General features: G+C 44.8%; 1 protein-coding gene across 9 annotated transcripts in view; it reads right to left on the bottom strand.

Moving 5' to 3' along the window:
• Positions 1–23,694, bottom strand: part of AOAH (acyloxyacyl hydrolase) — a 94,210-nt gene that overhangs the window by 49,345 nt on the left and 21,171 nt on the right. For all 9 annotated transcript variants that reach the window (XM_083578061.1, XM_083578058.1, XM_083578063.1 and 6 more), the window contains 4 exons: positions 13,942–14,037; positions 9,949–10,015; positions 7,746–7,845; positions 2,136–2,192 (listed from right to left, as the gene is read on the bottom strand). In XM_083578061.1, coding sequence (XP_083434187.1) covers positions 2,136–2,192; positions 7,746–7,845; positions 9,949–10,015; positions 13,942–14,037 — 320 coding nt within the window. The remainder of the gene's footprint in view (positions 1–2,135; positions 2,193–7,745; positions 7,846–9,948; positions 10,016–13,941; positions 14,038–23,694) is intronic.

Below are 23,694 nucleotides of genomic sequence, written 5' to 3'. Positions count from 1 at the left end.
CATCACTGTTCAGCATTAACCTAGGGATTAATTAGAAATCTACATTTTTACATCCGCGACCAGCTTCACAGCAATCACCTGGGAAGAAGCAATATCATAATTCCTTTCCAAACAGCAGAAAAAGAAAGAAAAGAAAGCCATTTGCACTGCAATCAAATAGCCACAGAAAACAGGGAGCAAACCTTACAGCTCAGCTGAAACATAAAAGTGAAAGTATATCTAGCCCAAAGGCAAATGGATTTGCTTTCCTCCTATGCTACTAGGTAACATGAGATCAGCATACCTGGAGTTCAAACAGCATCTTCCCATGCAATGTTTTACACCCTCATCTCAATTTTAAAGGCAGTAGTGAATGCCTAAGCATGGGAAAGTAATGTAGAAATTGAGCAGCACAGGAAAATGTTCCCATGGTGGAGAAACTGGGAAAGGACATGAAAGGTCTCAGGTGAGAGCTGGGAGGGTCAGACATTTTCTGTGTTGCTGCCATGATTTAGAGCTATTTTTGGTTAGAGTGAAGATTCTTTGTTTTTTATTTTATTTTTTGTATTTTACATACCCTGCTGCTGATCTTTCCCTCCCTTATTTTTTAAAGGTAAAGGTACCCCTGACCGTTAGGTCCAGTCGCAGACGACTCTGGGGTTGCACGCTCATCTCACTTTACTGGCCGAGGGAGCCGGTGTTTGTCCACAGACAGCTTCCGGGTCATGTGGCCAGCATGACTAAGCCGCTTCTGGCGAACCAGAGCAGCGCACGGAAACGCCATTTACCTTCCCGCCGGAGCGGTGCCTATTTATCTACTTGCACTCTGACGTGCTTTCAAACTGCTAGGTTGGCAGGAGCAGGGACTGAGCAACGAGAGCTCACCCTGTCACAGGGATTCGAACCATTGACCTTCTGATTGGCAAGCCCAAGGCTCAGTGGTTTAGACCACTCGTGTCCCCCCTACTTTTTATGTTGCTGCTATTATGAGAATTTGCATTTATTTATGATGCCCTTGATAAGCCTCCCTGGGGAGAGCATTGCATGAACAGGAGCCACCACAGAAAAGTCCCAGTCATGTTTTTCCCACCTTCCGGGTCTCTGGTAGAGGAGGCACACAAAGAAGGTCCTCAGATTATGATTGCAGGGTCCCGGTTGGTTCATACGGGGAAGAGGCGATTCTTGAAGAACTGCAGTCCTGTGGTGTTTAAGGCTTTTTAGGTCAAAACCAGCACTCTGAATTGGGCATGAAAACTTATTGGCAACCAGTGCAGTCATGCCAGGATTGATGTCATATTGTATTATACCACTGCTGTTATCTATTTCCTCTGCTTATAATTGCATTTATATAGCTGTTTTGATTCTTATATTGGACATATATCATGTTTTGTATTGACTTTGTGGTGGTCTGTGTCATAAACTTCTCCCCTTTTTCTGACAATGGGAGATATGGAAGCTAAATAAATAAATAAATAAACAAAACAAAACAAAACAAAACAAAACAAAACAAAACAAAACAAAACAAAATAAAATAAAAAAATACCACTGGTCCACCTATCTCAGCAATGTTGTGTCAGAATTGGTCAAATCCAAAAAGGTGAAGGCAATTTTTCTCCATTGAGCTAAAACTTAGGCCATAGCAAAATAAATAAACAAACATATATAAATTGGAAGGAAGAATGCAGCTCTTCTCCCAAGGGCAGGAACATTTGGGATTTAAGATTTTAGGCTTGATGTTAAACTGGAAAACCACTATTCTTTACATACTGTCAAAAGCGGAGTAAGGAGAAAAGGAGGGGGATAGCAAGTGCAGAGCAATGGATCCTTGCCAGGGATAAATGTCTGTAATTGACAATTTCTACCTGAGAATCTTTCAGTAGAACATTTGAAGTTCCTATAATTAACTCCCCCGACACCTAGACATCTCTTTTGTGTTTGATATATATTTTTATCTTGGGTCCCCATTTCAATATCTTTTTCTGTTGTTATTCCTTTATCCTTAATGGTTACATTTTTCTTCACACAGCAGTAAAAGCAAGGCTTTCCACAACGCTTAATGTTTATTCAGGAGCATTTCTGAATATTTTATATTCATCTGGCTTCAGACTTAACCAGTTCTGATTAGGCACAATCATGGTGAAAACAGCCTTCCTTACCTTGAGCTGATTTGCAGCCATTCTTTCTGATTCCTTTATAGCCACATTGAAGCCCATCTGAAACAGAAAAAGAAAGCAGCGTATTATTCCTATTGACACTCTGAAAATTCCTACCTTTTGAGGCTTAGCTGGGCAGGGAATAAAGAATGTGCCTGCAAGGGCAAAATCAATTATCTCTTTCTGGATCCACCATCAATTATTTGATTATCTTCCATCACATTCCATTTGTAAATGTTCATTTATTTCTCTGCAAGCCCTTTTTTTTTGTCCATGCTAGGGAATATAAATCTGCTTAAGACTGACGGTTCATATCCGAAGATTAGATTTTGGAGTGCGCTTACAGGAGTTTGTGGAAGTATGCTCAGTGAGACAGAATCCCTTATACCAGAGAGGTGGGGAACCTCTGGTCTGCTAGATGTTTTTGGACACTTCCGGGGGGCCACTACGTGGCGCATCGGAAGATGGCTGACAATAACATCTCTCCGACCCACACGAGGTAATTTGGAGGCTATGATGGGGGTAATTAGCCTCCTTAACCCCCCCAGGATTGTGGGGGGGGGGGGAACGTCCCTTGCCTGCTGTGCCCTATACCACCCCCGAATTTGTGGGGGTGGGGGCACTAGGCACAAAGCCCTCCTGTGGGATTCCGGCACTCCTGGACGCCGTCCCGGATTCGCGCCGCTAGTTGCAAACATCTTCAAAAGAAACAATTTGGACGAGATAAATTGCACATGCTTCGAGGAAAAAGGGGAGTAAAGACTGCTGACAGAAGAGATCTCTGATAACAAGACAAGAATAAAATATGAGAAGATACGTCAAGATACGGTATGACTGAGGGGGGAGGGGGAAAAAAACCTGCCTTCCTTTTTCTTATGTGATTTAACAAGAATCCCCTCCCCTAATGAGTCAGAAACTAAGGACTTAAGCTGTGGATTTAAGGCTGTGTGGAGATAAACTTTCGAACCAAAGCAATGTTTCAAGATGAAGCTGGAAAGCTAAGAGTTTTGGAATGACGCAGTTAAAAATGCCGTCGCCATTTTGGGAGGCATTGTTGGAGCTCTTGGGTCTGGGAGGAGAAAGAGAGAGATAGAGTTGTTTACATATCGTGGATCAACTGGACCGTCCACAGGCTGGACTAAGAAGGCAATTGGGCCAGATCCGGCCCCCAGGCCTTAGTTTGCCTACCCATGAGTGTCACAAGCTCCCCAACCCTCCCATGGTGGAGTATCACAGGCTACAGCTGCAGTAAAAAGCTTGTCCATTTCCCCATGGGGGTAAGGTAAAGGTAAAGGTACCCCTGCCCGTACGGGCCAGTCGTGTCCGACTCTAGGGTTGTGCGCCCATCTCACTTAAGAGGCCGGGGGCCAGCGCTGTCCGGAGACACTTCCGGGTCACGTGGCCAGCGTGACGAAGCTGTTCTGGCGAGCCGGCACCAGCGCAGCACACGGAAACGCCATTTACCTTCCCGCTATAAAGCGGTACCTATTTATCTACTTGCACTTAGGGGTGCTTTCGAACTGCTAGGTGGACAGGAGCTGGGACCGAAGGACGGGAGCTCACCCCGCTGCGGGGATTCGAACTGCCGACCATGCGATCGGCAAGCCCTAGGCACTGAGGTTTTACCCACAGCGCCACCCGCGTCCCCTACAGCGCCACCCGCGTCCCCATGGGGGTAAGGAACTACAAATTAAATTCACTTTCACCTCCACTTTTCCTAAGTGGGGACAATATCTCCATGCAACCTATGGAGTGTTCAGTGTAGGAATCAGAATCTTCCTCATCACTAATGATCAGGACAACACTCGCTGGATCTGCTCCAAACTGGAAAAATAAGAATAGTAAAGCACAGCTTACACAGCAGGCCACCTGGATTTAACTGGAGTGGGCAAGGGGACTCATTTTTAATCTGCATACATCTCTAGGTACTTGTCAACAGCTGCACTGATCTGTAAGAACTGCCCTGAACGGAGTCCACAGGGATCTTGAAACCACATTGTGATTTCATCCAGCAACTTGCTCATGCATGGCCTGGTCCTGTGCAACAGCAAGTACCTGTCAATACTCTTTACTTTATTCTTTTACGTGCTTCCAAAAAGTCTCAGCCAAAATTTGGTTCTAATTATGGAAAGGTAGATTCTAATCTTTGGCCCCATCAGTGCCATATGTTTAAAGAGGTATCATACCACTTAAACAGTCATGGCTACAATTCCTTTTATTTGCCCTCCCAAAGTGCTGGCTCCACCCCCTTCTGGTAGCCAATCAGAGAGAGGCTTCAGCCCTCTGATGGGATTCAGAGCCACTGTAGCACCAGACTCTGCTGTCCGTCACACCATCCTACTATTTAAGATGGCACTGGTAATGGGCCACTTACAATAAAGTAAGGATAATGATTTGGTTTTAGTTCTGCATCACCTTAATCACATTAGACTGGAAAAATGTAATAAGGAGCCAACTGGACTTGCTTTTTAGTTGTTGCCATTTTGGTTGTTGGGAAGTGCAAAGTACGGTACTTCATGACGTTTTTGCGGAGCTTCTCCAAGAAACAGCTTTATGGAGAATAAGATGATAGAGAGCTATTAATGGTGGGGGAAAATCATACTATTATTATATAACATATAACACAGCATCATACGATGCTGATGGTGTTTTAAAGTTATATTTGTTTCACACAACTTATATTTTATTATGCATTAGCTTTATTATATCGTACCCTGCTCTGAGATTATTTTTTAATGAAGAGTGGGTTAGAAATCTAAATAAATGAATAATCATAAACATTTCTGTGCATTCTGCCTAATAGAAATAATTAAAAAAGGACCATCTGTTTGTTTACTATGGACTTCTATAACAGAGAAGAAGAATGTAATTGCTAGCTTTCAATCCAAAGAGCTGAAAGGCTGAAGACCACTTTTTGAATGAAACTATTGGAATACGGGGGGGGGGGCACACCTTTCTAACTGATTGCCATTACAAGTTACTGGTTTGGTTCTGGTTCAGGCCTGACCTGGCTCACTTTCTCCTTTTTGTTTTTATTTGGCATGGCCAGCTGGGTGAGTGGCTAGGGGCCTGCCAGACCGGAGAGTTGCAGCCTCCCGTGACAGCCTGTTACTACTCTACCAGTGGGCTGGCTGGCCTGGCTCCATCCCTCGGACCCGGCACAAGACTCTTCCCTCTGACTCCCAGGAATGGCAGCAAAGGAGGTGTCAGAGGAGGAGGAGAAGGGGGCCTCAGTCGGCAGCTCTCTATTCCCACCTCTTCTCCCAACGTGAAGCCATTTCCAGTTAGCGTACCTCAACAAAGATGGGAATTTGGGACTCAGCATGACAAAGCAAGAAGCCGCAATGGCTTTAGGGTTTTGTGACAGTCTTGGCATTTCCGGGGCAGTTGGAGACTAGCATGCCAAGCTATTTCAGAGAAGAGACCAGGCCAAAATGGATGCCTAAAGGAACAACAACAAGAACAGTCTAGAACAGTAGCAGAGCTGACTGCCTCAGTCAGGAAATATGGCTACCTATACAGTGGTACCTTTGGTTGCAAACAGGATCCGTTCCGGAGCCCTGTTCGCAACATGAGCAGAATGCAACCCGCGTCTGCGCATCAGCACATGCGCGGACCACGATTCGCCGCTTCTGCGCATGCACTGGACGTCATTTTGAGCATCTGTGCATATGTGAGTGGCGAAACCGAGAAGTAACACGTTCCGTTACTTCCGGGCCGCCGTGGAGCGTAACCTGAAAAGATTTAACCTGAAGCGTCTTTAACCCGAGGTATGACTGTAGTTGGAATAGCAACATAATTTCCCACAGTTTTTCGAGGGGAAAGAAGCCACACGTGTACAGCTATGAATGCAAAGTCCCTAGATCACACATTTCAGGTCTTGTGTGGAGGGAGGAAGGGGCATAAGACCACTCCCGAACCGTAGGAAAAGAGTCAACAGAGCAGGTAGTAATAATATGTAAATTAAGCCATAGTCCTGGGTATCAAAGAGTGTTTGATGGCATCATCTCAGTAGGTGCATGAGAAGGTGTTGCCTTCTAGGCCATGACACGGGCAGCTGGTTACAAGCAAAGCAGATTTGTATAGAAAATTATCTACCGCTTTTGGGGGGAAGGTGCTATATGTTATTCTGTTCAACGTTTGCTGCCACTGTGTAACGTCCAATTGTGTGATGTCACACTGTAGCCTGAGAACGAACCACGAAGCAAGTGAAATATCTCTCGCCAGAAGGGAAGGCAGGGAAACAAAAGTTCTCTTTCTGCTTGAGTGCTCAGTATGCCTAGTCATTTGGATGGCCGGAATGGCAGGCCCTAAGAAATGCCGAGCTTCCCAAGGGCTGCAAAGAGACTGCACAAATGCCTGGAGCTGTCCCCATGAATCAGACACTGCAACTCTGGTGGTGTGATCATTATTTCAATGGTACCTACATCCATTCTGAATGTTTTATTAACATGCCCATGAGCCACGGAGGTTTAATTCCACTACAAAGAGCAAACCAAGCTATTTTTAAGAATATTAAAAATTGCCTTGTTGCCTTGGATCAAAGATCATGCTTTTGCATTTTTAAACATCTAGCCAGTTGCCTCTGGGAGTCTCACAAAAGGGACACTGCTGTACCCTATAGCATTCCCCAACAGCTCTGAAATGGAAGTATATTGCCTTGGAACAAGGAGACTGCACTTAGCAGTCATGGCTAGCAGTTATAGATTGACCTCTCCTCAGCGGACTGAGTTCCTCTTTCTCTTTTTCCTTTTTTAAGGCATCCAAAATAGTTACCACCAGGGCTTTTTCAGCTGGAACTCTCCAGAACTCAGTTCTGGCACCTTTCGGGTGGGTGCCATTACCATTCTAAGGGAACGAGGGAGGTGTCCATGGGGAATTTCGGCACCTCTTTTTCTAGAAAAATAGCACTGGCCACCACCATATTGACAGTTTGCAGACTGGCTGGGAGAGACGCAGAGAGGTCAGCCTATATCACTGGTTGCATATGGTTCTTCTTCCCCCATCACCCCACTGTGGGCACAAAGAAAGTCTTCCCAAAGAACTGGGAACCCAGGTCTGAATTCAGAGTCTACACAACAAAGATCCTTGCATCCGCTGCATCTTTGCTGATCTCAGAAGAGTCTGTGTTTCCAAAGATATGGAAAGCTATTCTATCTCTTCTCCAGTAGAAATGCCATTAAATAGAACTGATATGTGATTCGCTATAAATTTAACAGTTATGCTGTTCTAGAAATAAAATGGTATTTGCTAGTCCAACCATTGCTGGGAGTGACTTTGAACCGATCACTATCTCCTAGCCTAATCTACATCACAGGGTGCTGTGAAGATTAAATGGAGGGAGGCATGGGAACTTGCTGAGCTTCTTGGAAGAAAAGTAAGGGGGGGGGGGAATGGAATGAATGAATGAACAAAAAGGGATGCAAGAAAGGTAAAGTACAAGCATGAAGAAAGCTACTAAGTGACAGGTGCAATCTTTAACGCATTTGACCATTGGCTTAACCTACCAATGCTTCATTCAGATTAAAAGTTGTTCACTGATGTATCAGTGGTTCTGAGACTCTTACAAACAAGAAATTTAAAGATGGCTTTTCATTTCCCAGCAGAACTCACCTTAGGAGGGGGGTACAGGTGACAAAATGGTTGGCCCGCCTTTCGCTTGCACAAGCCAATGGAATGGCACACCACATCTGGATTCATTTTGTGCTCCATCCTGAAAGGAAATGATGCCAAAAAGCAAAGACTCAGTTAGGTTCTTTTGACTAAATACCAGCTCCTTCAGTGGAAATGTAAATCTTAAAAAAACAAAAACAATTTAAGATCCATTTTAATATAGGCCCGTTTGACCATAGCTCGGTGATTTTGAGTGGGTTGTGATTTTCAGCCCTAGATTATAAACCTTTTTGCAGCAGTGGATAAATGCTGTGCTTGAATGAAACATCAGAATGCCTGTCCCTATTTTAGCAAATTACAGGAAAGACAAAGACTAAAAGTGTACCCTTGATTTTCATATTGGTGGATCTCAGTGACCCTCTTGACTTTTTCCAAGTCTTGGTCAGACTCGCTGTTGAATGTGTGCTATATTAATCAATATGATATTACTGAATTACATGATTATAGAAGAACTGCTTCATTTTTAGGTTATGTACTCAAAAGATATATAATTACATAATCACAAAGCTTTCACTTCACCAACACTAACGTGAAAAGAGGTTACATTAGCTTACAAGGCTCTGAAATGCTGGTATTAAGGTCAGAAATTGGAAACAAGAAGAAAATTACATTAACTGCAAGCTAGTTTAGCTAGAACAGTTCAATTTACGTTCACCAGCAGACCAATAATTGCTAAGCAACTCCTCTGTCAAACGAGAGAGCACAGAGCTGTGTTACACAAATATCCTCTTATATTTTGGTGCAACACAGAGGATCCTCAAATATGTGTTAGGTATCGCACACATGCACATATCTGGGGAAGGGTGTAGTTCAGCAGCACAGCAGTTGCTTTTTCATGCAGAAGGTTCCAGATTCGATCCCTGGCATCTCCAGGCAGGGCTAGGAGAGACTCTTGTCTGAAACCCTTGAGAGCCCGACAGTCGTTGCAGATAATACTGAGCTAGATGGTCCAAAGTTCTGAATCAGTAAAAGGCCACTTCCTATGTTCCTATGGTCCTATTTCTAAGGTCCTGCCCCCAACAACAGTGGTTTTCAACCAGTGTGCTGTGGTGCTCTGGGGTGTCTTGAATGATGGTCAGGGGTGCTGTGGGCAACACTAGCCTCTGTTCCTTCCCTCCTCTGATGCCCTCTCATATCTTTGCCTCCTGAAGGCTTCCACAGCTGTTTGTTGCAGCAGCCCTGGCTACAAGCTCCCCAGGTGAATGGTGCCTCCAGAGCTCACCCGGGGGTGCTTGGGCAGGCTGAAGAGGCAAGAGAGAGGGGCCAAGAGAGAGGGGCAACTCAGAGGCCAGGAGCGGCATCTGTGGCTGCCCAGAGGACTCCCAAGGAGAGGGGAGCAGAGAGAAGGTTGAGGACACACTCCACAAGGGAGGTTTTTGAAAAGGGATGAGAGGCTGCCAGCTCTGCAGGCAAGGGTGACCAACTGGGCTCCTGAACCCCACAGAGTGCCACAGAAAGAATGTAGTTGGTCAAGGGAGCCATGGGCTCAAAAGGTTGAAAACCTCTGCCCTACATCATTGGCTTTCTTGGTGTGATGCAACCTCATGTAAGCTTGGTTATGTCACACGGGTGGCGCTTTGGATTAAACCACAGAGCCTAGGGCTTGCCGATCAGAAGGTTGGCGGTTTGAATCCCCGCGAAGGGGTGAGCTCCCGTTGCTTGGTCCTAGCTCCTGCCAACCTAGCAGTTCGAAAGCACATCAAGTACAAGTAGATAAATAGGTACCGCTCCGGTGGGAAGGTAAACGGCGTTTCCGTGCACTGCTCTGGTTCGCCAGAAGTGGCTTAGTCATGCTGGCCACATGACCCGGAAGCTGTACGCCAGCTCCCTCGGCCAATAAAGTGAGATGAGTGCCGCAACCCCAGAGTCGGCCACGACTGGACCTAATGGTCAGGGGCCCCTTTACCCTTTACCTACGTCATTATTATGGTTCCCTTTTAAAAAGTGAAGGAGAACGACTAACCCAGAAAGATTTTGATAGGTATAATAAGGGTAAACAACAAGGAACTTTACAACGTAAATAAAATGATGGATGAATCTGGACACCTGTCAGGCACCAACTGGAAATGAATATTTTAGCCTCTGTATAAAATGGCTACTTAGCATACATATTTACTTATTTGTATGACGCGCTAATACTCACAACTTAATTAAATGTGGTCCGAATATTTCAGAGGTCAGAATGCATGCCCCTTGTAAGTGCAACTTTTCTGGAAAACAAGACATTTAAAAAGTGAGTGCACATACTTAAAAGACTATTTGAACACACCAAAATGCCATTAAGAAGCCAAGAGGTTTCCTGCAGTCCAGCATCCTGTTTCATAGAATCATAGGATTGTAGAGTTGGGAGAGATCCTGAGGGCCATCTAGTCCAACTCCCTGCAATGAAGGAATCTCAACCAGATTATGTATGACATAGGGCCATCCAATGTCTGCATAAAAACCACCAAGGTGGGAGAGTCCGCCGTCTCTCATGGGAGCCAATTCCACTGTAAAACAGAAAGCTCTTCTTGTTTAGTTAAAAACTTGAATCCATTGGTCTGGGTCCTAGCCTCTGGAGCAGGAGAAAACAGGCTTGCTCCATCTTCCATGAGGCAGCCCTTTAGAAATTTGAAGATGGCTACCATATCTCCTCTTTGCCAGGCTAAACATACCAAATTCCCTCAACTGTCCCTCATACGGCTTGGCTTCCAGACCCATGATTATCTTGGTCACCCGCCTCTACACACATTCTACCTCGTCAAACGCCTTCTTAAATTATGGCTTCCAGAACCGGACACAGGACTCCAGGTGTGGTCAGACAAAGGCAGAATAGAGCAAGACTATGACTTCCCTCAATCAGAAGACACTATACTTCCGTTGATACCACTTTCAGCACTGGCCTGTTGTACATAGCTGTCAACTTTCAGATTTGAAAATAAGGGATCAGCAGCCTCACCTGTCCTGGGGACAGTCTACGGGATATCTAACAATCCGGGATAGCAGCGGGAAGCAGCGGGAAACGGTGCTGGAATAAGGGAATTTCCCGCAAAAAAAGGGAAGGTTGCAGGAAGCTTCCGGGGTGGCTTCTGTCAATCCAGAATGTCCTGCTCAAAGCAGGATATTTGCGTGGTATGTCTTCAGTGCTCAGTTAGAGCAAATGGCAATTCATATTTTCTCCAGATTGATGTTTGCTTTGATTTAGAGCTAAGGACCAGGCTTTCCCTGGGAAAGGAGCAGAGCAAGTGGAAAACTACTCATACCTATGTTTTGCCGAAACAGGACAAGCACAAATGTGGATGAGCCCTGGTCGGCCTTGAGCAAGGAATCTTGTAGCCTAAACTACCCAACAGATTTTTGTGAGGATAAATGGGCTAAAGCTGTCCACTGGCTGACGATTTATTAGTTGACTATTTAGCTACCTTTAAACCAAGTGATCATGTAAACAATTGCATTTAAAAAGATTTGCAGATTAGTAAGACCTTAACGTAGCTGCCTTTTCTGTTGAGATGATTTCGTTGCTATCACTCATGTGAAAGACAGAAAGATTATCTTTAATATATTCTTTTCCTCCTGAGATCACACAGCGCAAAGACAAAATAATAATTAAAAACAAACGAAAGTGTGCTTCAATCTCATTCTTGGCCTCACTAATTAAAATTTGCCCCCACATTAAAAGCAGCACACTGAAGCCAGGATATATATCCACAAATGTATATATTTAAGTGCCCTTCAAACTCATTCATGGCCTCACCAATTAAAATTTGCCCCCACCGTAAATCTTTAGTTGATTAACCCACTGATTACCAACTAAACTTTGCAGTTCCAATTGTAAGACACTCTTAAAACCACTGTTAATTAGTTAATGAATATCAGAGGTTATTTTTGAAGGAAGCAAGGAAAGATAGGTACAAGTGGGTTTAAACAGTCAGATGTACACCTCTCAGAGATTGGGGTAGCATGCAACAAGTATTTTGGATCAGTAAATATGCAAATACAGAAACAAGTACAATAGTACAAGTACAGCTGCTAAAAAATCTACATTCTCAGTAGCTTTAAAAGGGCACGGTGAATGTTTTAGGTGCAAGGTGTAAAAGAAGAAAATTAAGAAGAAAAACATCTTTTAAAGAAAGAAAAGAATCATGTCATACAATTTCTTCATGAAACTTCAAAGCACACAGTTGTTCCTTCTGATCCGAGGTGAGTCATCTGTATTTCAACTGAGCTTTTAGCCTATCTCATTGTCCTTCCTTATAAAGATAATTCCTCTCTGTCCATTTTTCACATTATGGTTAATCTGCATAAGTTTAATTTGGCCAATTAAAATTGTGCCCTTGATTAACACTAGATTTCTTTTTCTTATCATGCTCCTAGTATAAAGCTAAGGAGGAGAAGGGGAGAAAATGGGTTCCTTAAGGCACTCCTAGAAATATTTGCCAAAAAGGCAAGTTATTGGAGATGTTCAATTCCCTAACACGCCCTCCGACAAAGAACAATAGACGGAGAGCTGTGCATTTATAATACACACACATCCCTTAGCCATGCTCCTTCTCTTGCCACAACATCGAGAAAGGAGACATAAAATATCATCTGGCTACAATAATTTTTAATGCGCAGAATTCTTATGGGCATAACAAATCCTGTTCATAAATATTCAAAAGGACTAACTGCCACTCCTCAAAAACTATGATTGGCTTAGGAGACGTAGCAGTAGGAGAAGATTAGCATAAGAACGGAAGAATCACCAGTGAGATTCCTCTGGGAAGCTCATAAGCAGAACGTGATGGATCCGTCCCCTGAAGCTCTCCCCCAGCATCTGTCAAGGAGGTGTCATGACATTTTCCCGTAACAGCAAATTGTCAGTGATGGAGCACGTCCTCCATTCATTTGTCCAGTTCTTCTAAAAATTTAGCTAGTGTCCGTCCCCAAAGTGAGTACTTTGTAAGACATTGCTGCCTCTGATTATTCTTCTACTGATGCTTTTTGTTACTCTTCTTTGGTGTGGGATATTTAAAGTGCAATCAAACCAACAATTCCTGTATTGCTAGATAGGCACATGGTTGGAGCAGAAGCTCAAAGAGTTTTCCTGTAAGTTGGCTAGAGAGGACTCTGCGAGACACACTCCCACTGTGACCTGACAGGTAGCAATATATATTTTCCTACCTGCCTGGGCACATCCTCTCTTTTTTGTCTCTTCCTCATCTCTTCATCACCAAGCCAGAAAATAATAATAATAATAATAATAATAATAATAATAATAATAATAATAAATCGAGAAAAGATAATAATAACTCACTAAATACACGCAATCTCAGCATGCACCAGTGTGGAATAGTTCGTTTTCTCTGTGTTGTCCCACTGCAGACAGTTCATGTTTTAGAAACGCATATTGGAATGGACTGGGGCAACCAAAACCCCCCTGCATATATAAACTTTTAATGTCAGGGATGTGTGCTCTAGCTTAGTCTTCTCCCTTGCACGATACTTTTCTATGTGCCTAATACATATTTCCCCAACAGGAACCACTCAAATAATCCTCTCCATCTACATCCGAAATCAGTGGTTCTCAAAGGGTGTGGCACTCCACACTGGTGTGGCAAGAGAAGTTGGCAAGCGTGGCAGGAAGATTCAAAGACTCTTCAAAGAAACATTTAAACATTTTAGTACAGAACAGTACAGTACAGTATCAAAATATGTTTTCATTTGCAGAAGATGGATAGATATATTTTCAAACTGAGAGCGAAAGCATCAAGTGATGCTGAGGACAATCTTAGCTGTGATCCAGAATCACTGCTTGAACAGAAAAATGAAAGAAATCAGTGTGGCACGAGCAAATGTTTATTCTGAAAGTGTGGCCCAAAGAAAAAAATTGAGAACCGCTGGCCTAAAGGAATACAAAAAAACACATTTCTACTGATTACATACAATGGCCCTCTTTCTGAATCACTAGTGCTATTCTTACACCCTTAAACAAAATAAACACTGAATTGCTGTCAAATTAAGGAAGCAAAAATAGGTCCCATGTATAACGCTTTGATAGCCTTCAGTTGCATTAAGCCAAGTTGCGACTAATAATAGCAGTGCAACATTTACAGTAATAAGTGTGAATTCATAATAATCACTGAACAGACCAACATATGGTACATTGCTTTTTTACCAGGTAAGTAGCGACAGAGCCTCTCCAGAGCTTCTTTTGCTGTCGAATTGTGGACTTGAGCAAGCTGTTCTATTATGGACACCACAAGGACACATCCTGCAAAGGCAAGGAGAAAGAAAGATTCCTGTTACTCACATTGATTTTAAAATTAAAAAGTTCTCTTTTTTTGCTGAGGGAGAAAATTCAGGTCATCTTAACATTATTTATTAAAGTGTGTTTTGTAAACTTTCCTTTGCTGGAGGAAGAAGAGTATTCTCTAGCAAACTCCGATGTCCTAGTCGGCAGTCAGCCATTCATGTGAAGTCCATTCCTTTCAGCAGCACCGTTTTCCTGTTTTAGTTCCTGATACAAACCACTGCTCATGCTAACTGTGCTTATTGTTAAGTTGTCGGTGAACATATCAGACGACAGAGCAATTCTTTAAACAGCTCTTGTTTATTCACAGGCCAGAACAGAACTGAACTGAAGGGTTCAACCAGCCTGCTTATATAGAGCTCCAGTACAACGCAACTGTAACAACTTTCTGTAACTATCCAATCACTGAACGTCACTTTCAATCCCTTATTTGCATATGTGGACCTGAGTGAAAACTATCTACAGTATCCCCCTGCTGGCCCAGGGTGAGAACTTCAGTACATAACACTTATCTCCACAAACCAGTTACCGTAACCATGATTTGAAGTGCATTTATAACCTAGATTATCAGGAGTCTTGTATTATGAGATTACTATTCATACTATGGGTATGAGAAGTAGGGAAGCAAGGAGCTACAGAAAACAGTAATCTGTTATGGAATCTTTACTATTCTGAGAGATCTAAAGTAGGAAGTAAGAAGAGGAAGTGCTCTCTGTACAGTAGGGATAGCAAACCAGGCACAGTGTTCAAACTTGGGTCCCCAGCTGTTGTCGGACTACAACTTCCATGATCCCTGGCCACTGGCCCTGCTAGCTAGGGATGATGGGAATTGTAGACCAACAACAGCTGGAGACCCAAGTTTGAGAAACACTGGACCAGAAGTTCTTCATTCCTGATGAACAGTCAAAGAAGCAAAGCATAGTAACCCAACACACCCAATGGCAGGAAAATACAAAGAAGTTAAGCTTCCTAGATGAAAGGGAGGAATTATAAAATCAAAACCTTCTCCAATCCATTTGCAACATAATGAGGTTACCTTGTAAAACATAATGCTAGATAGCAGAAGCTTGCAAAACCCTAGATCTGAGCCAACTAGCTGGTAAGGTGTATAGTAGATTTCTCTACTATTAGGACTAGGTCAGCGGTTCTCAACCTGTGGGTCCCCAGATGTTATTGGACTACAACTCCCACCATCCCTGAGCCCTGGCGTTGCTAGCTAGGGATGATGGGAGTTGTAGTCCAACAACATCTGTGGACCCACAGGTTGAGAACCGCTGGACTAGGTGACCAGGGATTGGCTTGTGGAGTCAAAAGACAACTAGAGTGGTCAGATGAAAAAGAGGTCAGGACTGCTGTAACAGTTGCGCAAAAGGGGGAATTTTAGCAGGGGTTTAGCAGTTTATTAGGCGTAGCTGCTGAAATTATCCCTTTTGCACAACTGATAAGAGTACAGAAAGCCCTGAATTCTTTTGCATCTGCTCCTCCTGTTCTTAATCAGTTAGGTTTCTAGGGAAGGCAGAGTGCCCGGTAGCACAGGAGCAAAAGCACCGAGTCCTGACTGCTAGATGACCCTGTGCAATGGCACCGTATTACACTAACTCGGGAGCACAGTTAATCCCTGCTAATCCCATCATGAACCAATCAGGAACTACGCCTAGTGGCTTCCAAGAAAGCCAGGGTTTGGAAGACAAATTTGCATCATGTTTCTGGACATGCCGATATCTCGTAAGATATATCAATGTTTTCATGGATGGTGCAAGTCCAACGGACAATGCGGTGTTATTGCAAACAGCAGCAAGAAGGTCTCCTGTGTCGCAACACCTCTGCTTGTAGTCTTCAGTGCAGTATCCTGAATGCAAGCCTCTGTCTCATCCTTCCTGGATTTCAAATTCAGTAGCAAGTTAACAAGGGCACTCTGAACCCTCTGCAAAATGCATGCCTAGACTCCGATATGTGATAGACCAGGCATAGGCAAACTTGGCCCTCCAGATGTTTTGAGACTACAATTCCCATCATCCCTGACCACTGGTCCTGTTAGCTAGGGATGATGGGAGTTGTAGTCCCAAAACATCTGGGGGGCCGAGTTTGCCTATTCCTGTGATAGACTAATCAAGGGCTAATTCACACGGGCACGTTCAGCACTTGATGACTGCCAACACAGATCCAACTATCACATTCCCTCACATCGCATCTCATGTAATGTTTTCCGAAGGAGTCAGGTACACATTCAGCTGCCAAGGGTACCAGAATAATGCACAGAGATCATAGCAGTACACTGGATTTTGGATTATTTAGGAGCAGGGATTTTTTTCAAAGGAAATCCATGTCACTGTACCCATGAGTTATGAATGCAGAGCACCATTATAAGGTGAAATATAAACTGCTGTTTAGAAATTGTAGCTGTTCGGTGTACACTTCCATACTAATATTAATCGGTTAACCAGATAGGAGTATCCTGATTTTAACAGGAGTATTAATACTTTTCATAGGACACATATTGTAGTTATACTACCTATACACACAAATATTAACAATCACAGGATTTCATAGGAATTTGACTTGCTGGACTAAATATTAACATTGTTCTTGTGATTTTAAGGAAAATACCACCTGTTTTTTAAGACCTAAGGAAAATCTCTTCTGCTGATGTCACATTGTCAAGATGTTTTATTCTTGCGCTTTGAATATTGATTTCAAATATGAAAGTCCAAGCTGACCAAGTTTGCAATCTAAGAGTAAGTCCCACTGAACACAATACTATTTGCTTTTGAATTGTCACATCTTGGATTGTATTAGCTGCAGCAAATTGTTAAGGTCAGTTCACTTTCCCACTGTATGCAAGACACACCTTACTTTGAGCAAAATTAGCTGAGTGCTATTCTCTGGTCCAGGGATGTGGGTGGCGCTGTGGGTTAAACCACAGAGCCTAGGACTTGCCGATCAGAAGGTTGGCGGTTTGAATCCCCGCGACGGGGTGAGCTGCCGTTGCTCGGTCCCTGCTCCCGCCCACCTAGCAGTTTGAAAGCACGTCAAAGTGCAAGTAGATAAATAGGTACCGCTCCAGCGGGATCGTAAACAGCGTTTCCGTGCACTGCTCTGGTTCGCCAGAAGCGGCTTAGTCATGCTGGCCACATGACCCAGAAGCTGTACGCCGGCTCCCTCGGCCAATAAAGCGAGATGAGCGCCGCAACCCCAGAGCCAGTCATGACTGGACCTAATGGTCAGGGGTCCCTTTACCTTTACCTATTCTCTGGTCCATGGGGTCACAAAGAGTCGGACATGACTAAACGACTAAATGGCTAAACAACAACAACAACATTCTTCTCCAGGAAGTAGGACATGATTCAACCAGAGGTAAAGGTAAGGTGAAGGACCCCTGGATGGTTAAGCACAGTCAAAGGTGAGTATAGGGTTGCGGCGCTCATCTTGCTTTCAGGCTGAGGGAGCCAGTGTTTGTCCACAGACAGCTTTCTGGGTCATCTGACCAGCATGACTAAACTGCTTCTGGCACAATGGGACACCGTGACAGACACCAGACCACACGGAAACACCGTTTACCTTCCCGCTGCAGCAGTACCTATTTATCTACTTGCACTGGTGTGCTTTCGAACTGCTAGGTTGGCAGGAGCTGGGACAGAGCAATGGGAGCTCGGTCGCACAGATTCGAACTGCCGACCTTCTGATCAGCAAGCCCAAGAGGTTCAGTGGTTTAGACCACAGTGCCAACCACAACCAGAGTAAGAACTTCTAAGTCCCATTGGTTTAAGTGAGACAGTGAAGCACAGATATCTTTCTCTTTCCAATGATCCTGGTGGAATCCAGTAGTGACCAGGACTGTGATTCAGAAGCTAAAGTGTTCCCATCTAAGGAGCTGGACCAAGTTCCTAGCTCTGAGCTGGATGTTAGTGAACAGGGTCCCCCTAATCCTAGGACTAGCTGAACCAGATACCACAGTGCTGTGACCATCAAAGGTGCCTTCTCATGGCCTGAAGAACCCAAAGCCCAGGAAACATACCAGGTGGAAAGTCTTGGAAAGAGGTCTCTAAAAAGGTGCAGAGCATAGGAGGCACAGGCACAAAAGGCCTCAATTCACTTCCAACTTAACAGAGCCAGTTACTCACTAGGAGTTCATCACAGCGCTGTAACAACCAACCTGCTTGCCCTAACCAAGGTCACTTCTGCTGGGCAAGAACAGGGCACTCTCATCCCTTCAAATGAATGGGATGCAAAACTATTCCATCATGGACGGACTCTGCCTCATCATCTCAAAACTTTGGAGTTGTACAAAACTTTTTTTAAAAGCAACGTTTAAGAGATTGGCTTCTTGGTAGCACTTGACAATGACTTTCACTCCTTGACAGGATGAAGGAGCATTTTTATTTCAAGAAGTGTCTCGGTATTACAACGTCTATCATCCCTTCGCAGCCAGACCTGAGCATTAATAAACCTGCCTGTCTCTTTTCAGATATAGTTTGTTCCACCTGCATTTAATTTATGAGGGGGATCAGAGCGTACGGTGCTCATACTGCTCAACAGCAATAATCTAAAAATTCACATTTCAAGAGACTGCTTTCCTATCATACTAAAAAAGAGAGAATGTGTTTAATAATAAAATGACATTTCTAATGGACTAGAGGGAGTTTAGATGGGAGGAAATCACATCTCAGCTAATAAAGTCGGAGCGAGAGTTTGCTGGCCATGAACCCCCTGGCAAGCTGAACAGACTGTTGAAATTAATCTACTTCTGCAGCAAACATACAAAGGAAATTCTAATTAGAATGGTATCAATGGCTGCAGATAAAAGCCAGCACAAAAGAGTTCCTTTTTTTAGAATACAGATTTTAAATGCGGGGAAAAGCGGCCAACTTTGTTATTATAGTTACGTGGGTTTAGTTGCATTGTGCATGATTCTGCCTACATTAATTTAACCAGATGGGAATAGGACTTAACATTCTTTTTTATTGTTAAAATAGAAAATACGGATTTAAGACAATAGCATATGCCTACATGGCACTTTCCCCTTTACGATTCAGGTTGCAGTACTATGTGCCCTTGAAGCCAGTGAAAAGTGCACCTATCTGTCTGACAAAGAATGAATTTTCCTGGTATATCAGGCTAAGGGCTGATGGGAGATTCTTCTCTTGGCATACTGCAACACACAGCAGAAAGCCTGTTGGTCTCTAAGTAGTGCTGGCTTCATTCAGAATTACAGTTCTGGTTGGTTCCAATCTACATATACAAACACGTTGAGTCAGCTGTGCAGACCTGGCTCAGGGCTTATTGGCAGTGACTATTCTTAAGTAAAAAATTAAAATAAAATAAATCCAACTTTTAACTGAAGATTAGAATCCAGTCAGGAAAGAAAAGGTGGCTCCAGAATTCAGTTACAGATTCTGAAGTTTTAAATCTCCCAGAAGTTTGAAAGATGTTGTGAGAATAATGTCCCGAAAGGTGGCAGATCCACTGACCTGATCCAGACATCTCTTACTGATGTGGGTGATTATGGGCAACAGAACACAGGGACAAACCCTTCTTCTTATATTTTAATTTGAAAATTAGGAAACTGCCTATTGCGAGCCCTGTGCTCATTTGCCAGGAAGCTGGTGGCTGGGCTAAGTGTCAACATTATGATATCAGGTTACTGAGAGGTGGGTTGTCGGGCCCACCTGGCAGAATTGGCCCCGGGGCCATGGGGGAAAATAAGGTCCTGGCCCATTGGTCCAAAAAGGTCCCCCAACCCTGGATCTATACTGACCAGCAGGGGCTCTTCAGGGATCCTGCTCAACGTGGTGATGACTGAACCTGGGATCTTCTGCATTCATTGCCAGTGAGCCAAGACCCTTTCCGCAAGGGAACTGTTATGTACTAAGCTTGGATCCTAGAACAATAGGCAAGTAGGATCCTAGAATGCAACAACAGATGGGCTTGCAGGAGAAGACCAATCAGGCTCCAGGAGGAAGTGAATCAGCCTATTTAGGCTGGTAGGATCCTAGAATGCAACAACTGATTGGCCTGCAGGAAAAGACCAATCAGGCTCCAGGAGGGAAGCAGAATCAGCCAATCAGGCGGGACTCATTGTGTAAATAATGTATATAAAAGCCTGAGGTTTGGGGGGCAAGTGAATCACTGTTTTACAAGCTGTAATAAAGAGCATGAAATCACTACAGGACTCCAAGTACAGTGGTACCTTGGGTTACAGACGCTTCAGGTTACAGACTCCGCTAACCCAGAAATAGTACCTCGGGTTAAGAACTTTGCTTCAGGATGGGAACAGAAATCGTGCTCCGGCGGCAGTGGAAGGCCCCGTTAGCTAAAGTGGTGCTTCAGGTTAAGAACAATTTCAGGTTAAGAACAGGCCTCCAGAACGAATTAAGTTCTTAACCTGAGGTACCACTGTATATTTCAGGAACGCTACATACAGGTTTGATCTGCAGGCTTGTTCCTGTGCCCCTCCATCACGGAGACTTCCACAAAAGCAAGGGAGGGTTTCAAATGCCTCCCTCAACTCTCAACATGGCTTTCTGAGCTTCTCTGCTTTGCAGGGTCCCAGCTGTAGGGCAGTCTAGTAACTACGTTGATTTCCCCAATGTAGCAGTCGGTGTGACAGTTACTGCTGACAGGTTTGCTTCCAAAGCCCCACATGCAAAACAAGCATACTGTAGCCCACGCACAAGGTCTCCCAGGAGCATCCCCCACATATAAACATGCCGCAAAGGTCTGCTTTGTAATATGATAGCTTGCATCTCCTATCTGCCTTCCAGGGGAATGAGCTATCCTAGTTATTTAAACACTGACAGAGCTCCATGCAATCAAATGTGGTTCAAAATTCAATGGAAAATAAGGGCAGATGTAACAAAGCCCATTGCCTCCTGACTGTGGGGAAAATGATGGTTTTTATACAAACGAATTATCTGTTTTCAAAAGCTCTGCATCGTTATGGAAACAGAACAAATAGTTTATTTTGCTTGTCTTCTTTGGATATGAAATCCCAGACCTGCCGCTAGCCTCTGTGCAACTAAATCTGTAGGAAATACAAATTTGAATGAAGCAGCTGATTTTGTACTGCTTTCCTCCATAAAACAGAACCTCTGGATTCAAAATAGTTTGAGAAGCACAGCAAGAACCAGCTCCTACTATTCTAACACAGCCCTGTGGAAATTCTGCAAGGAAAGCAGCCATCTGTAGAAAATAAGCTTCACTATCACTTGTAATACCCAACACATTTCTGGATTGTTCCTCATTAGGGGATAAATTATCCCCAAATGGCAGTGGGGACAAGTGCCCAAATCACTGTAGGCAAAATTATCCCCTCAGGTCAGGCATAGGCAAACTCTGGCCCTCCAGATGTTTGGGACTACAATTCCCATCATCCCTGACTAACAGGACCAGTGGTCAGGGGTGGTGGGAATTGTAGTCCCAAACATCTGGAGGGCCAGAGTTTGCCTATGCCTGCCTCAAGTACTGAGGACTTAGGGGACATTTTAAGGCTTCAAATTCCATAAATGCATATGACTGAAATGCAAGTCATCTGTTGCAATACCTACAAAAAAAGCCCACTGCCACTATGACCAATATTACTTGTTGAAAAACAACATATCCAAACGGTGTACATGTTGGTCCATAGTGGCAGTGGGCTATTTCTGGAGGTATTGCAACAGATGACTTGCATTTCAGTTACCATTAAATGGGAAATGACACCTCAAATGTCAACATTTAGAAAGCTAGTACTGTATGTTTGGGAAACTTCCTGCAGTTAGACAACACTTTTTCACCACCTTTTTTTTGCTAAGCAAGCCCAGCACTGTATTGCAACTCTCGGTTCATGTGTTCTTCAAGCCAGTTGTACTGGCATACATGGTGAAATATACTCCGAGTCGCAAAGTGATTTCATGCTCTTTATTCAGCTCATAGTGGTGAGGAGGAATGAATGAAAGTCCCCTCAAGGTATCTGCTTTATATACATTATTTACACAATGGGCTGCACATGATTGGCTAATTCCGGAATTCTACTGTAAGCCAATCAGGTTGTGGATTCACTTCTATCTGGAGCATGATTGGGTGGTTCCTGCCAACCAATCATATTGCTGCATTGTTCTAGGACCAATCTGACTGCTGCATTCTGAATCCTATTGTTCTAGGACCAATCAGACTGCTGCAGTTTGGATCCTATTCAACTCAGTACATAACACCCCTCCCCTCTAAGTTCCAGTCCTGCCCGGGAGGTCGCATTCATAGTCCTCGAGGTACGCCGGTGGCCTACGTGTGCGTTGTGGCCTGGGGTGTTCCCTGGTCCGGGGTTCAGGTTCTGGCTCATGTTCCAAGGATGCTGGCTGTGATGGGCCTGTCTGGTCTGGTGCAACCGGCTCGCTCAGTCGTGGTTCTGGTTCCGGTGTCCTTTTGGCTTCGCGGGTCCTCTCTGTATTTACTGATTCTGCCTCTCCTGCTGGCCCCTCCTGCTCTATGGGCCTCACTGCCCCTCTGTTCCCTTGGGACTCCTCTGACCTTTCCTCCTCCTGGTTTTCTCCCGGGAATCGTCGCCGTATCTGGTCGCAGTGGCGGCGCCAGCATTGCCCCCCATCCGTTAGCACCTCGTACGACACGGGACCAGTGACCCTGGTGACTGTGGCGGGTACCCATGCTGGGCCTGCCCCAAAATTCTTTGCGTACACTGGGTCCTGGGCCTCGAAGGTCCGGGGGTTCCTGCCTTCCCCCACCACTACCTCATCCTGAGCTCTATCGGGGTGTAGGCGGTCCAATCTGATTGCAAGGCGCCGACCCATTAGTAGTTCAGCGGGGCTCCGGCCAGTCGTTGAGCTGGGGGTGCTGTGTTGTGCTAGGAGGAATGTGGCAAGGCGGTACTCCCAATCCCCTTGCGTCATGCGGCGAAGGGTGTCCTTGGTGGTCCGCACCATGCGTTCTGCTTGGCCATTGGTGGCAGGGTGGAATGGCGCCGAACGGATGTGGCGGATGGCGTTCTGCGCTGTGAAGGTTTGGAATTCTCCTGACGTAAATGCAGTCCCGTTGTCTGAGACGAGAGTGTCAGGGAGCCCGTGGGTTGCAAACAGCCTGCGTAGTACCCGGATGGCTGCGGACGTAGAAGTGGACGGTACCAGTGCGACTTCCAGCCATTTGGTGTAGGAGTCCACCACTATGAAGAATGTTTTCCCCTGAAAGGGGCCAGCGAAGTCCACATGCAGGCGTGACCATGGTGCTCGGGCGGACTCCCAGGACTGGACTGGGGCCCTTGGGGGATCTGGGCGGGATTCTTGGCAGGCCTGGCAGTGTTTGACCCAGGCCTCTATCTCTCCGTCGATCCCCGGCCACCACACATAACTCCTGGCAAGGGCCTTCATTCTTACTACCCCTGGGTGTGTCTCGTGTAGGGCTGTGAGGACCCTTTTGCGGAGGGGCTGGGGAACAACGACCCTGCTTCCCCATAACAGGCACCCCTTGTGGGCCGACAGTTCATGTTTGCGGGTTGTGTAGCCGGCGAATTCTGGCCCGGGGCTGCTGCTGGGCCATCCCCTCCACACCCAGTCCAGGACGCGGGAGATGACCCTATCTTTCTTGGAATGGTGTGCAACTTCTTGTGCCTGAATGGGGCGGTCGGGAAGCAGC

This window comes from Podarcis filfolensis (assembly GCF_964270895.1).
Source record: "Podarcis filfolensis genome assembly, chromosome: 12".
In the NCBI taxonomy this organism is placed as follows: domain Eukaryota; kingdom Metazoa; phylum Chordata; class Lepidosauria; order Squamata; family Lacertidae; genus Podarcis; species Podarcis filfolensis.
This window is presented reverse-complemented; position numbering and strand designations above follow the sequence as displayed.